Below are 15,975 nucleotides of genomic sequence, written 5' to 3' on the forward strand. Positions count from 1 at the left end.
AAGCTTTAGAATGGCAACTTTGAAGTGGCCTATGACAAACTTGTTTTGGCAATTGCTAGTCTATTTGGAAGGTGATGAGCATTCACATCTTCCTCAAATAAGCTAGTACGAATGCTCAACATCAAGCCTTGGCTCTGTTATTGGAATGGGTTATCTTGGGTCCCTTTGAGAGCAAACATCAGTACTTAGTATTCTCAATCATTTGAAAGCCTTTGTCTTTTTTTACTTGGTCTCCCGTTATGGTTGTCCTCGTTTTAGACTTTTTCTCGGGCGCAGACCCTCCTGGTTTCTTTATATTGTCTCAAGCAAGTGGAAACTCCACTTCCTTTTCTTTTCTTTATTTCTGAGAAAAAATGGTTACTCTAGATTACAAGAAAATAGAAGAAGAAAATATATAAATTAGCAAAAAAACATACCATAAATTGCAAGTATAGCTAAGGCTATTGATCACATGGTTTAAGCAATGCAAGTTAGTGAATGCAGCTGGATGCGTTAACATATTTTGTTGGCATCATTTACTATTGTAATGAAAGCAAGTTTGTAAAATATTGTCACTTGTCCATCTGCAATATGTATAATGTATTCTCATCCTTGTTTTAACAAAAATGCATATTTAATACATTAGCCTTTACAAAGTAAGAAGCCTTTATAGGGTAGGACTTTCTCGGCTACTTGAAAGATTATTAGAGGAGCCCCATTACTGTTGGTAGGGGTATCAAGTGTGCTTATGTGGCATACCATATTTGGTCAAACAAAAACACCCGTATTTTTGAAAACAGAAGGATGCATCCAAGGATCGTGATGGACAAGGCATTTCTACGTGCTACTGAAATCACTCAGTTTATTACTCTGATTTCATCTAGGACGGTTAGGGACATCTGGAACTCCCATTTAGCTTTTGCAGCGACTCATGTGATTTTTGTCTTCTGGGAACCTCCACTCTCGTGCTTTCTCAAGGTGAATTTTGACGGTAGTGTAACTGATTGCTGGAGGGGTCCCAACTCTAGACTAATCGCTACCGAAGATCCATGTATTTTTGACACGACTATCCTTAGAGCAGAGCTGAGAGCCGTCTGGGAAGGCCTTACTTATGAGAGGCTCATCCTGAGTGTGGACAGTATCCACCTTAAAGGAGATCCACCACGGTGATCAAGTGGATACAGGGTCTACACAAGATTGGCGATGGTCACCCGCTGTTGCTAGACATCTACAGGCTGTCGAGAGGTTGTGGTACATTTTGGGACACTCACATCCACTGTGAGGCGAATAGAGCAGTCGATTGGATCACCTCCTTCGTTGCTCAGCATTCAAGTAGGATCCTCTCGGAGAATCACAAAACTGCCCCTCTTCTCCGTCATTTTTTTTCTGACTTTTTTGGTTGTACTCATAATAGATTAATATGAGTCACCGTTGTTAAAAAAAAAAATTATTAGGCAATATTCATCATATGGCCACCATCACGGCATCATACCAACATGATATCTGTTCATGCCTCTCGTGACATGTGTCATGAGTGCACCATACCAAAACACTACTGCCTACACATATTTCCTTTAGGTATCCCTTTCCCAAACCAAAACATATCCCAAATGATCCATGTCCTAGAGAAGAGAAATAAGAGGAGGGTGCTAGCTAAAAACTATCGTGATGGTCTTTGTTTTCTGCTTTCTATTTTTTTGGAAAATAAAATTGTAAAAATAGAGATATCAAGATGGTCTTTGTTTCATGCTTTCTATTTTTCCCCCTATCTTTTTAAAATTTAACTTTACTATTTTCTAAAAAATAAAAATAAAATTTTTCTACATCCAGTATTTTTCATAAAATCATGTTTTTACTAAACTATCATTCTTTCTATCACCATCGTCATCACCTCTACTATCATAGCAATTGTTGTCTCCGCCACTACCTCCACTTCCACTCTCTACTAATTGCCACTTTCATCATACTATCATCTCTATCATTGGATCTACCATATTGTCGGCATTCTCACCACCACTATTACCTTCAGTGCCACATCTTCCACTATATAGCCATTATTGTTGCCACCAACATCATCACCATATCGCAATCATCTCATAACCAATACCACTTGCATTTTCGCTACTTCCATCATTATTGCCATCATACTTGATGTAGCCTAAATTTGACGCTCAATTATAGCCTAACACATGGCACACGAGAAATCTATTTTAATCGGACTCAAACTTTTGGACGAATTTAGATAAGGAAAGTTAGAAGTTCCTAGAAAATTCATCAAAAGAATGTTTCCAATAAATACAGTTTGTTCTTACATATCTCTACTACCGATTTTCTAAATTAGTCCCTTTTTTTATAGCTATTCTCTCTATGACTCTAAGGTGGTGTTTGATAACCCAAATGAGATTATTGAGGCGATCTTAGATCACTGATGATCCTTATCTCAGGGTAATATGATTTTTGATGATTTAAGAACACTGCATTTGGTATACTATAGTGACTAAAGATTTTCAGGTTTTCATGAGTAAGCTGTTTGGTATTTCATGGAAACTCAAGATCACTCACTATATAATACTAAAACCACTCCTGATATATATTTACCAATCATATATAATATATATTATAATAAATATTAATAAATATTAGTATATATTAATATATTAATTATTAATATATTCCACAATCAATCCTATAAAGATATATTAATTATTATTATAGAATTAATAGTTTTATTTGTACTTATAATATTATTATTTTTTAATACTAATAATTATTTTGATTAGAAAAATAAGACAAATAGAAGCAATATATTAAATACTTTCATTATATAAATATAAAATATAATAATATAGTTCTACTATAATTGAAAAATATCATTGAATAATAATTTGATAATAATATAATTAATAATACATTATAATATAATATATCTCATAAATATAATATATACAATATCAATATAATATAATATTTTATATATTATATTGATATAATATATTAATGGTATATTAATATACCATATTTTTTTTTGCTGGACTAAAAAGTATTTTTGTTCTCAATTTTTCAACTCAAGATCACTGCTCTGGAGTGTTCTTCCTTAAGAACGAGTATTCTATCACTGAGTTAGGTGGTGATATGAGAAGTGGAGGTAATTTGGAATCACTACTATATTATCTGGTCTTCAGGCCTCGGCTCTTTGGTTACTAATAAAATCCCTATCCTTGGGCATCATGTAAGGGTGGGTTTTATGGTACGCTTCTTCGCTCACGCGCATTGCACGCGTCTCCCCTACCTGTCGCTTTAATACTTACGCCGTCACACGTGCGATTGGGCGTAATTTTTATCTAGCCTTAGCAAGAATCCTCGATTCTTCGGTTCTTCCCTTCTCATCTCCACCCCTCCACCAATCTAAACGCCGTCACACGTGCGATTGAGCGTACTTTTTATCTAGCCTTAACAGTCTCCCTCGATTCTTCCCTTCTCTTCTCCACCCGTCCCCCAGTCTCCGCCTCCGACGCCTCCTGCATCGCCTCCGATCCCTCGCTCTCTTCGATCGAAAGATCGCCGCCGCCGCCCTCCTCCCCTCTCTCGAGGATCCCCGCGGTCTCCGATCTCGGTGAGCTCCCTCTTCTCTCCCGGCCCCCGTCCATCCCATAGGCCCGAACCCCGTAGCCGGCGAGAATGTTCTTGACGGAACCCTTCCTCACAACAGACCCTCACCCTAGCCTTGACACCATTCCTTCCCTAGCGGATGCCTCCGTCTTCTCCCGGTGAGGCGGTGAACTCTCGTCCTCCACACAGCTTGTTTCTGGTTGACCTCTCCCTTTCTTTTACGCTTTCTTTCTTTCTTTTCTGTTTTTCCTTTTTGTTTTTGAAGTATTGATTCTTGGATCTTCTTGTCTGGTTCGATTGATACTATGATCTGCTTGGTTATGCCGCGATCTCCATGATATGAATGTATTTTATGTTTTTATTTGAATTTATTCTCGCAAGTCAAGCTTTCGTTGGTTCTTGATGGAATTAAGTTTTTTAAGTTAACAAGGATGAATTGGCATAGGAGAGGATATTGTCTTTACTGTGTATCTTATCTGTTCCAGATTCGTCTTATTTCCATTGACTGCCAATAATTAACCAAGGTTTTGGGCTAAGCAGTTTTGTGTGCTTTTGTTGTCACCCCATGAAATCTGGTTAAACTGCTGATGTATGCAGTTGACTGTACGATACCTTAGAAGCACCTTCCCACTTCGCGAAATGAATTTTAAATATTTCCATATATAGGGATTTTGTAAAAAGAAATTTATGTTTCAAAAATGCAGTCAGAATATAGCGTTATGTTTCTGCCCAAATAACAAATTACAAAACTAGAGTTCTTAATGCTAATTCTATTTCAATGTGGAAGTTTGATGATTCTAAAGCATTGCTCTTTGGTTCAAAACAAATTCCTACGAAGTAATATTTAAGTCCTTGATGGAGGTAATGTGATACAACATAAGAAAGCCAGAATTCTGATCCTTCTTTAGGTCGTATTACTTTATAGTCTATAAATTATTAGCCACTTGATGAAAACCTAACTAATTCATTGTACATTAATCAGTAATGGTATAAGCATATAACGTATCTATCAAGATGAATTTATCCATTGTTATAGTTGATGGCCTTTTGTTTCCTGAGGAAGGGTAGGAGCTTCCTTAGATCTTCAGAATGGAAGCATATTGCTTGTGTATGACAGCTCTGTATGCGACATATTACTATTTTCCCATTTCAGGCTTTAGAGGTACATTACCTGCCGCAAAAATGTCTCGTAAAGGATTAATGGAGCAGGATCTAAGTAAGCTTGACGTGACAAAACTGCATCCATTGTCGCCAGAAGTTATTTCACGTCAAGCTACAATTAATATTGGTAAGATTGTTTCTGGATTACTTCAATTGTTAAACACATTCATTTCTCTAAAAAGAACAGTGTTTTTTTACTTTGGTTTTGCTTCTCAGATTTCTGTTGCCTAAATTTTGATCCTATCTCTGAATAAATATTTTATTAATACACTTCTTATGTTTCCTTTCCTTATTTTTTAATTGAATAATAATTTCCATTTTAGAGGACTAGTTTGTGAACAACTACCAGAACGGAAGAATTGAGATTTCTAAGATTTTGGTATTGGGATCAAGTTTTTGAGGTCGTGGTTAATATAGTAAACCTTGATTTGCTTCCATATCAAGTCAGTGATTCGAATATTTATTAACTAAAACATCATTTTAAGATTCTAAATGGCTTATTAGGAAATCTCTGTTGATATTTTGATCTTATGTGATCCTGTATAATATGGGCTGAGATATAAGTTATAGTGTGTTACGCCCCGATCCGAGATCACGAGCCAGGGTCATGGCAACTGCCGCATACTCATAGAGAACCTTCCCACAAACATGCGAGATATCTCAACAAGATATCATGAACTTGCAGCGGAATAACCTTAAATAATAATGTGCAAACTTTATTTCAGTAACTAACTCAAATTTAAATGTCTCATAATTCTAACAATATTCTAAGATAACACATAAATTTAAATAAACTCTAATCTAGGATAATCTGTGCCAAAGTTCTACTAGCCGCTCTCTCATATTGAACCCCGAGCAGGCTAGTTTTGTGAATCTGTAAAAATAAAAAATCATTAATGAGCTAGATGATCACTTTAGTTAAATAAATTAGGCAATCAAATAGATAGTAATTTGCAGAAAATAAGCATATATGTAGTACTAACATGCGAACCAAACTTTTTTTTTTAAAAAAAATAAATTTTTGTTCATGGATTCTAATTCTTTCAAATATTCAATTCATCTTATCTACTTTGGACTATGACCACATTTTTTCTATGGCAATGTCATAACACCGCGCATCTTTTTGCGGTGAGCTACACATCATCTTACAGTAAAGTCTTTTAGGGCCGCCATCCGCTTGCGGTATGCCACATATCTTCTTGCGACACAACCTTCAGAACAAATCAAATGCCAACGTAGTATCCCCCATTAGCGGGTCCTTAACATAGCAGATTGAAATTCAAATAGCTTTAGGGTTTCATATTTCAATTTGATAGAAATATCGAAAATCATGCAGTGTCAAAATCGATCAATCATATCCATAATAAGATCATGTCATCATAATATTCCAAAATAAACATATTCAGTAATATTATAATGCTCATCAAATTCATGCATCATGAATAATACTAGTCAAAAGTTATGAATATATTAATTTTATAGTTCCTGGTAAATTTAGAAAAAGTGAAACATTGCTTATCTTGCGAGTGATTCTGAACTACTAGTCCAATCAATCTTGAGAATCCTCCTCATATTCTGATATTTAAAAATTATATACTGATCAAAATTTTATCATGATTATTTGAAAAATAAAATTTCTAATTCCAACACCCTCATAGGGTTGACCTAGCGGAAGTGTCCAACATTTCGGTCGGTCTTGATCAAAGCGAAATTCATCCGATCATGCTCAGACTAGGATATAGGTGGTTCGATAAAATCGGGGGTGACCAATTTTAACAGTGTCCATAAGAGGCCAAAGTGGAGGCTGGCACGCTGCCAGACGACAATGGATCAGGGCTTTGCTTCAGAATTGATCCAAAATCACTAAGAAGAGTATCTTACTGGATCTAATATCCTTAGAGAAAGAGAGTAGAGAGAGAAAGTCTAGGTAGAGAGAATCAAGTGAGAGAAAGGAAGGGAAAGAGAGAGAGAGAAGAGAGAAAGAGAGAGAACAGAGCCTCTCTTTCTAGCCAAGGAAGAGGGAAAGAGGGAAGATGGGTGGCTAGGTGCCTAGGGTCAAAGGACCCATGCCGGCCAATCGGCGGCCAGAAGCGCCAAAACTCACCTAAAAATAGGGGTTTCGACCCCTTAAACTATGGAACCATGACATCCCACCAGTCGTAACTTCGGCCATGGCCACAAGCCGCCGCAAAGAAACGGAGTGAGGCTTCGACGACAAGCACCTATGGCGGAACCTGCCGAAAACAAGAAGAAACAGGGGTTGGTCTATCGAAACAGGGGAAACAAGGCTTCGCTCCTTGTAATCTAAAATCCGGCAATCACCGGCTAGCATCGAGACTCCAAAGAGCCCGGAAGAAAGATGAGAAAAGTGGGTCGAAGATCGCTAGATCCTTACCTGGTTTCCGATGGCATTTGGTTGTGGCGACGATGCACTCGGCGATCGAAGTTCGGAGAGAAAACCGAAGAGAACTCTGGAGGTGAGCTCTGATCGAGGATGAAATCTCCAGTGGGTGATAGAGAAATTAGGGAGGGCCTCTAAATTAACTCGGTCGCGATCGGAATCCGGTTAGAGTAGGATTCCGTTCGACGATCACAAGGAGGAAGAACCTCCCATCGGGCTTAATACTGTATGCATGGACCAACACTTATTTTGAGTCTAAATTTAAAACTGCTACTTGATCTTATCTTCAGGCTCATTATTGTTCTAATACAAAAAAAAGGAAGCCTTTCAGTAGTATACAACTTAATTGACAAATGAGTAGGGGTGGCAAAAACTGATCCAAGTCTGACCTGACTCGATACTGTTTGGCTGGGTTTTGGTTGGCTATGGGGTCGAACTTTTAGACTTGGACTTTAAATGGGTTAATTATGGCTTAAAACCTCGATCCAACTCAGGTCCTAAGGAAAGGGTGGGGCTTTATTTGGGTAGGCCAGTTTATGTTGGATGTGGTTATGACCTTGGGTTAAGGATTCAAAGAATTGTTAATTTACCATGAGAATGAGTTGCAAAGAGATGCAAGGGTTGGGTTAAGCATCTCTGCATGGGTAGAGTGTGCTGAGTAGAACGGGTTAGGGGTCGATTTGGTTGGATTGGGTTATAGGGGTCAACCTATGTGCAAGGCATTGGTTGAGAGGCAGCATAATGTCAGGATGGGTCAGGTAGGGGTCGAGGTTTCATATAATTCTGTCCCAACTTGACCCAACCTAATCCATTGTCATACTCGAAGAGTAGTAAATACGCATTGTATGATGTCATCAACTTGCGAATTGGTACCACTTGGTAATTTGATGGTATAATGTTGCATTAACTCTTAGTAAACAAAGGATGTGAGGTCTGTGTACCTCTTTCATTTGTTACTTGTATAGAAGTTGGATAACATGCTCCATCTTTTTCTAGCAAGTCAGATGGTTGCTTAAAAGTAGCAACAATTAGCTGTAAAATGCAAATGTGGAGACTACATATTGCTCCAAATGACATTTGATAACTGGATCATTACTTTGTATTTTTTAAAGATAACTGGAGCCATTATTTGGTTATGACATACAGTATCTTTTTGTTCTTTAATGTTTGGGAGCATGGAATCCAAATAATTATAAGATGGATAAAAAAGCAAGAACAGTGTTTAAGATGTCCTGTCTAAATGTTATTGTTTGTAGATATGAACAACTGGTCATGTATGTGTTTGTGGAAATGTTATTTTACATATCAGGTTTTGTTTAATATTAGATACATTTAAGCTGCACAGGGAAATCTAGAGAATTCCTTTCTTTCTCTAAAGCTTACTTTAGAGGAAGAAGCTCCATGGAAAATCTAATTGGCTGCTAGCGCCACATGCCACTCCCATGCTTGGGCCATCTGACCTAGTTTTGCACCACCTTGAGTTATATGCTTGCCTGGAGAAAGGTTTCAATGCTCTTCTGCATCCTTGCCCAAGGCCCTGGTCCTTTCTTAGCTTTGGCCATAGTCAACCTGCCAGAGTATCCCTCACCAAGTATTTCCCACGGTCCTCACAACCTAAGAGCAATGCCGGTTTGTACACTGGATCCAATCAACAGGAGATGGGCATCATTTGTTTGATTTTTCCATGAGTTGTAGCAAAGGTGGAGTTGAAGGTAATGTAATTTCCATGGATAATGAGGATTTTGGTATTATTCTCATGGTCTTCAGCCTGATTGATGACCAAAAGTAGTTGGAGAAGAGGCGACTATCTTGTGGTGCAGGATGTCTATAACCCCCAACCATGAACCCCTTTATGCTGTTCTATTATAGTTTATGCTGTCTTAAGTAAACTGGGTCAAGCTTTGTGTCCCAAAACGGTAATGCCCTGGTGTGGGCAATGTTGGTTGTCAATGGGCCTACCATCTGAGAGCAGCTTGGCCGAACAAGGCTGAGGCGGTGAGGGAGGCACGCAAGAATATCCACAGATTTCTGATATGTTTCACAATACCCCCCCCCCAAAAAAAAAAAAAAAAAAAAAAAACAATTGGATTGATTTTGGAAGAGCTTTAAAAGTTTGAATTCGAGTCGAAACCTTTTTGCCTCTTTCCTAAACAGGATGTCAATATTCAGTATTCATGTTGTAATTAAATAGCATGCTGTTAAATCATGAATCTATTGCTAAAGGTTTCTTTGGGTCCTAGCTGCAATGTGTTGGAGAAAGGTCCAGAAGCTTAAATTGACGTTTGATGTTTTCTAACCAGTTTAGTTCAGCATTATCCTTTTGTATTGATGTCACTAACTAACAAAATTTATACCTATTTGCTAGAATTTCTATTGAAATATATGTGTTCTCTTTTTTCCAAATTTGTTTGCAAGATCTTTTCTGTTTTATACGTCTTGAATATTCTTTTGTTAGATTCTGGTAAACTGGTGAATGCCTTCTCTTTGAAAATTATTGCTTACATCTTCATAAAATTCCTCTCTCTCTCTCTCTCTCTCTCTCTCTCTGTGTGCGCGCGCGCGCATGCATGCATGATTACGAGTCTGCGTTCACTATCTTAGCATAGTTAATTTTATGCTTCTCTAGATTTAATTCTTGTTTAAATTAAATGCTCAGGTACCATTGGTCATGTGGCCCATGGAAAGTCAACTGTTGTAAAAGCTATTTCTGGTGTTCAGGTATTATTTTCACATTTTTTACTTAAGTTTTACCCCTCTGCCAGATTTGTTTAGTTTTGCTTTTAATTTGAGCATGTCTGTGATTAAGGTATTGAAAGGGATGCTAAATTAGTTCCTGCAGGCATCCCCTGCAAAATTCAGTAATTTATTCCATAGTCATCTTTAGATATAGCAGCCTCTGATTGATTTTTTAAGTTCTTTCTATGACGTATGATCTTTGAGCAGTTTCTTGTCCTTTGTTTCTTTGCCAAATCTGCATCTTTTGTCCTCAATTATGCACTAACCATATCATAGAAGATTTCAATCTTTTTCTTTCCAATTGATAACATTGAGAGAGAAGTGACATGATTAGTAAGCATGTGCAATGAGGATTCGAGGAAGCCTAGGTAAAAATAAAGGCTTAAATTTGTGCAGAGGTAAACAAAGATTGCCAAATGGGTATTCTCTATTAAGGCTACGCAATTTTGCAGTCAATGTCATTGACTGTCAAATGACTCAAAACTAAAATTGATATACATGGACTATTGTGGTTTTATCTGCATGGTAACCTTTTTTTTTCTTTGCTTCCATATTTCTGATCCGGTCCTTTTTTCTCTGTATGCAGACTGTTCGTTTTAAGAATGAGTTGGAGAGAAATATCACAATCAAGCTGGGATATGCTAATGCAAAAATATATAAATGTGAAGATGATAGATGTCCACGACCAATGTGCTACAAGTATGATTTTCAATGAGGAGAAATAGTCATTGTTTCTATTTATATTTATTCTTCTATTCTAATGATGCAGGGCTTATGGAAGCGGAAAGGAAGATAGCCCTCTATGCGATGTGCCAGGTTTTGAGAACACCAGGATGAAACTCCTAAGGCATGTCTCATTTGTAGACTGCCCGGTAAGATGGCATGTCTTTAGATCTTCAACTTTTTGTTGTTAGACCATTAGACCTGGTTTTGATTTGTCTTGTTAGTTCATGCTACCGCTAAAATTGAAGGATCTGTTAGTACTAGTACATGTTAATATAAGCATGCCAAATTACCATCCCAAGAGGGAAGAATTGAATTGCTTTGTCAAGAAGCCTTCAAGATTATTTCATAACAAGGTAGTTACTGATTTTCTTGAATCATTGTTGTACCAAAGTATATTAGAAGGGATAATACTGAAAGAGGTTCAGGTACTGCACCTTATAGCTTTTTAGATGATTCTGGAAACATTAAAAACAGCAAAATTTGGCTGGGAATCCTCTTGACCTTATAACTAAGTGAGCGAACTGTTGAAACTGTTTTACACAGCAGTTAAATTAGGAAAAATATATGCATGATTTTTACAAAGGAAGCATATAAATTTGGTTTATTCATTTATTGCTTATATATTGGCTTCATTAATCCAAATAGCTGCTTGATAAATCCTTGTGATATTAGCAAAAATATTTTGGAAAAATCAGCTAAACATCGACTTATCAAAAGCTCTATTCACACGGGTTATATGGCATGCCCACAACTTCTTTGCTTCATTCTTGATACAATTATCTATCTTTTGTATATCTAAGCATATAAAATAGTCTGACAAGCTATTAAGTTTTGTTATTATCAAAGGCTCAATTGCATGGGAATCATACATGATGACTTAATACTTTGGTCTTGTTGGATTAGGTTCAATCTGTATCTTTAATCACACTTTGCAAGCCTACCATGGTTTTCGTATCTTGATTGACAATTCTGGGTACCAATCCTCTTGGGGAAGACAACAACTGACTTGTTGTATTTTCTTTTTTCCTTTTTCTTTTTCACTTATAACTATGCTTTGGTTGAACTTCTTCAATGGAATGTAAACCAAAATTACTGACTTTAAAAAAAAAAAAAAATAGCTTGATGATTGCCTTCTTGACTTAAAAGTTGTGCTCCATATCTAGACCTCCTTTTGATGGGAAAAAGTCTTGATGATGATCTTTCATGCAGTTATTCAACATGCTATTTTATGTTCATTGCAGAGTTATCATAAATGTCACTGGTGGCCAAATAGAAATATTCTATAAATGGGACTTCAGTACCCTTTTTTTTGTTTGTGTGTTTTCTCTCCCTTCAGCTCTGCAAGACAATGACACCTGTTTTTTCGTCTCTATACGTTGAAAGCAATTCCTGCTTGCTTATTTGCTTCTAAATTTATGAGCATTTGCTTTTATGAATGTCAATGCTTCTGTTTCCTTATTAGGGCCATGATATTCTTATGGCTACAATGCTCAATGGGGCTGCAATCATGGATGGAGCATTGCTTTTGATTGCTGGAAATGAAAGCTGCCCCCAGCCTCAGACTTCTGAGCATCTGGCTGCTGTTGAAATCATGCGACTTCAGCATATTATTATTCTACAGAATAAGATTGATCTTATTCAGGAAAGCGTGGCAATTAATCAGCATGAAGCAATCCAGAAATTTATTCAGGTCTGTTTCTTTGACCATCCTGACCCAGAATGCCAGTAATTTTCAAGCCAAACTTCAGTCTGTGCTGAGGACTCTCTTCACGAAGTACTCATTGTCTTTAGTTCTTGAATGATGTGCAGGGCACAATTGCTGATGGGGCACCTGTTGTACCAATCTCTGCTCAGTTGAAGTATAACATTGACGTTGTTTGTGAGTATCTTGTTAACAAAATCCCTATCCCAGAGAGGAACTTTACTTCACCACCAAACATGATAGTCATTCGTTCTTTTGATGTGAATAAGCCTGGTTCTGAGGTTGATGAGATAAAAGGTGGTGTTGCGGGTGGAAGTATCCTTAGGGTATGTAGTTCCTCGTACAGAAATTTTGATGTCATTAACTATAAGCTTTGGTAGTCATTGCTATTGCAGACTTCTCTTTACATTTTCTTACTGCTACAATATAAATTCCCCGCGATGGTGCTTTTATTGAGGAACTTGGATCCTCTGGATATTGTTTTGTCATGTGGGAGCTGCTTTGACAATCCCCATCTTGCATTATATGTTGCCACATTTAGTTTTATGGTTCCATGCAGCATTTAACAAGACAATCTTTTGCTACATGTTTGCTGTTGACCTGTTATAATTTACTCTCTTTTTCTTGAAAGAATTCAGTTAGCCAACACAATATTTGGTAGGAAAAGGTTTGGATGATGTTGACGATGAATTTGCATAGCTACTTTCCCAATGTGACCCTTATGCTTTGTTATCCCCTTGTCATTTATATATATAGAGCAACCACATTTTATTATTTTAATTATTTTAAAATTTTTGTAGGGAGTTTTGAAGGTGAACCAGCCTATTGAAGTCCGTCCTGGTATTGTTATCAAAGATGAGAGTGGCAACATTAAGTGCACTCCAATATATTCAAGGATAGTCTCACTTTATGCTGAGCAAAATGAGCTCCAATTTGCAGTTCCTGGGGGTCTCATCGGAGTAGGCACTACGATGGACCCTACACTGACACGTGCTGACAGGCTGGTGGGTCAGGTTCTCGGGCAAGTTGGGACTCTGCCTGATGTTTTTGTTGAGCTTGAGGTGTGCCAATCTTCTGAGTACCTCTTCCATTCCCGAGTTAGCAGTGCTGAATATGGTGATATGAATTATCTTTTTTAAAAAAATTACTAAATTAAATTAGTTAACATAAACATAATTCCAAATTTATGGCTGAAATGATATGTGCAACAGTTCATACGGATCAAGGTATGGCTCGTCTTAATTAAAAAACTATTTTGTAATTGTCTCTCAGCATGATTTTATGCCTTGGCTGTTGGTTGATTGCTGGCCAAGGAACTTTGGACTCGAGAGAATTCTATCATGAATTTAGAGGCTCGATTAACTGCTAGGAGACTGCCTCATATCATTTGAATATGCAATTTAAACTTGGAAAATCATGTAGATAAAGGAAGATTGCAATATTTGTTGTAGATTTACCTGGTAAGCACAAAATGAGCTGAAGGGCCAATTAGAAAGGCCAGAGGCAATAAACCTAGATATGGATGGAACCATATCCTCTGCGCTGTTCATATATGCCTACAATTTGCTTTGTCTAGCTTTTTGACATACAAATTTGCTGATTTTACAGGTGAATTTTTTCCTCCTCCGGAGGCTTTTGGGGGTGAGGACAAAGGGCACAGAAAAACAGGGGAAGGTATCTAAGCTTGCAAAGGGTGAGATCCTGATGTTGAACATAGGATCGATGTCAACAGGGGCACGAGTGGTTGCAGTGAAAAATGATCTAGCTAAGCTGCAGCTCACTGCACCAGTGTGCACAAGCAAAGGGGAGAAGGTGGCCCTCAGCCGGCGGGTCGAGAAGCATTGGCGTCTCATTGGGTGGGGCCAGATCCAGGCTGGTGTGATCCTTGATGTCCCACCATCCTCTATTTAAATCAAAGAATCTTGCAGGTGAAGGGAAGCGCAAGAGCACAAAAAATACAGCATTAGGAGATCTGTGAGAAGTCATGTGGGAGGGTAGGCAGCTTCTGGGAACAGTTTTTGTGAGATGGAGGAGAAAACATAACAAATGTTGAGAGTTTTGTTGCTTAGTTTGTGTTTCAAGAATTTATCTGATGCCCAGAGAGTATTTATCAGTAATATCAGACTCCGCAACCACGATATCTCGAATTAAAATGGGTGTATTTTCCTCTTTCAATGATGTAAACCAATACTGCATGTCTGCATCTGTTGCTTCTGGAGTTCTTTCAGTCGCACTGCTGATGTTGGGAACTGAAAGTTGTATAGAGCTGGAATTATGGCAGCTTGGATAGATGATGTTGGACAACTGAACTTTCTCCCCAAGTGGACCCGTTGTTTGTTACGACCATCTGTGGCCCGTCGTTCCCTGTTTGTTAAACCATTGTTTTAATGTCCAGACCGCTGATTGAATTGGAAAAATGCTTGGGTGATGGGTTCTTCGGTTCAAATAGACCACAATATCAGATATTTTACTAAATATAATTATTAGTTAATCATCAATAAAATAATTTTGAAATGTTTTTACAGTTACTGGCACTCTGGAGGAACGTTTAGTCGTAATGGCGATTGCTGTCATGTATCTTCATCTATGACTCAAATTTGAATCTACCAACAGACCTCGGAGGTTAAATTGTGGTTGTCGTAATGGAACCATGATTAATTCTCAATATATTAACTAAATTTTAAAGATAAAAGCAATAAAAGTAATGAGGATTAGCTCAAGCATGCAGCTAGATACTGCAAGATAAGTCGATTTTTGATTATAAAAGCTGATTTTTTATTAAAAAAACAAAATTCTTTTCCAGCCCATCCAAAAGGTTGATATTAAAAAAAAAAAAAAAAAAAAACTTTGACCAGGATCCATGAAAATGTTGATGATCTCGACGCGACCGGTTCACCTTAACGCCCATCAGAAAAAAAGCGTTCCCCAAACACGGACTGCGTTGAGACCTCCTCCACCTCCCCAAACACGAATAGCTGAATGAAGATGCTTCCGTGGTCGGCCTTCGCAAAATTCGATCATGGCGGCGCAACCTGAAGATGGAAATTCGACCACGTACGACTACTGCTCCTGTCTTCTTTGTTCCAAACCTTGGACCCCTTTTCTTCTCCCCCCCTCTCTTCCTTGTTCCAAATCCAACTCAAAAGGATCCGTACTAACAGCCATTTCATCTGTCTTGCACATAGCCAATATAAACTATTAGCTTATCGCCAACATTTTATAGAGCATGAAACTCCATAGGTTTCCCTTCTCTCAAGAGAGCATTTATGAGTAATGTTGCTACTGTTTCTTCCTTTTATTGTGGTTGATCATACCTGAATTGTACGACCCAGCATTGATGCATGCTCCCTGATGTCTCTCTCATAAGATTTTTACACTCAGCATCTGCCCCTAAGAACTGACAAGAAGCTGAGAGCATTCAATTACTCAATAAAGGCAATGCTTGTCCATCCAACTTCATTGCTGCACAAGCAGTTAAAATGTAAAATACTGTTCTGTGCATTTCATGAATATTAATTCCACAAAAAAAAATAAAATTAAAATACGGACATATCATATTCACATTGAAGACAACCAATTCAAAGATACAATGATAAACTATTCTGGCTAAGATCAGAACAAAGCCTTTTAACATACTCGGAAAAAAAAAGGCAAGATTGAT

At 37.6% G+C, this 15,975-nt stretch overlaps 1 protein-coding gene across 1 annotated transcript; it reads left to right on the top strand.

The window, feature by feature from the left end:
- The first annotated feature begins 3,423 nt into the window (after window positions 1-3,423).
- Window positions 3,424-14,631, top strand: LOC103708589 (eukaryotic translation initiation factor 2 subunit 3-like). The gene is made up of 9 exons (XM_008793598.4): window positions 3,424-3,592; window positions 4,742-4,876; window positions 9,807-9,868; window positions 10,473-10,585; window positions 10,656-10,758; window positions 12,075-12,302; window positions 12,422-12,640; window positions 13,115-13,375; window positions 13,923-14,631. Exons 2-9 carry the CDS (start codon window positions 4,771-4,773, stop codon window positions 14,223-14,225), a joined length of 1,395 nt encoding a protein of 464 aa, XP_008791820.2. The 5' UTR covers window positions 3,424-3,592; window positions 4,742-4,770; the 3' UTR covers window positions 14,226-14,631.
- The last annotated feature ends 1,344 nt before the right edge of the window (window positions 14,632-15,975 follow it).

The sequence above is a fragment of the Phoenix dactylifera genome, chromosome 10, assembly GCF_009389715.1.
Source record: "Phoenix dactylifera cultivar Barhee BC4 chromosome 10, palm_55x_up_171113_PBpolish2nd_filt_p, whole genome shotgun sequence".
Taxonomy (NCBI): domain Eukaryota; kingdom Viridiplantae; phylum Streptophyta; class Magnoliopsida; order Arecales; family Arecaceae; genus Phoenix; species Phoenix dactylifera.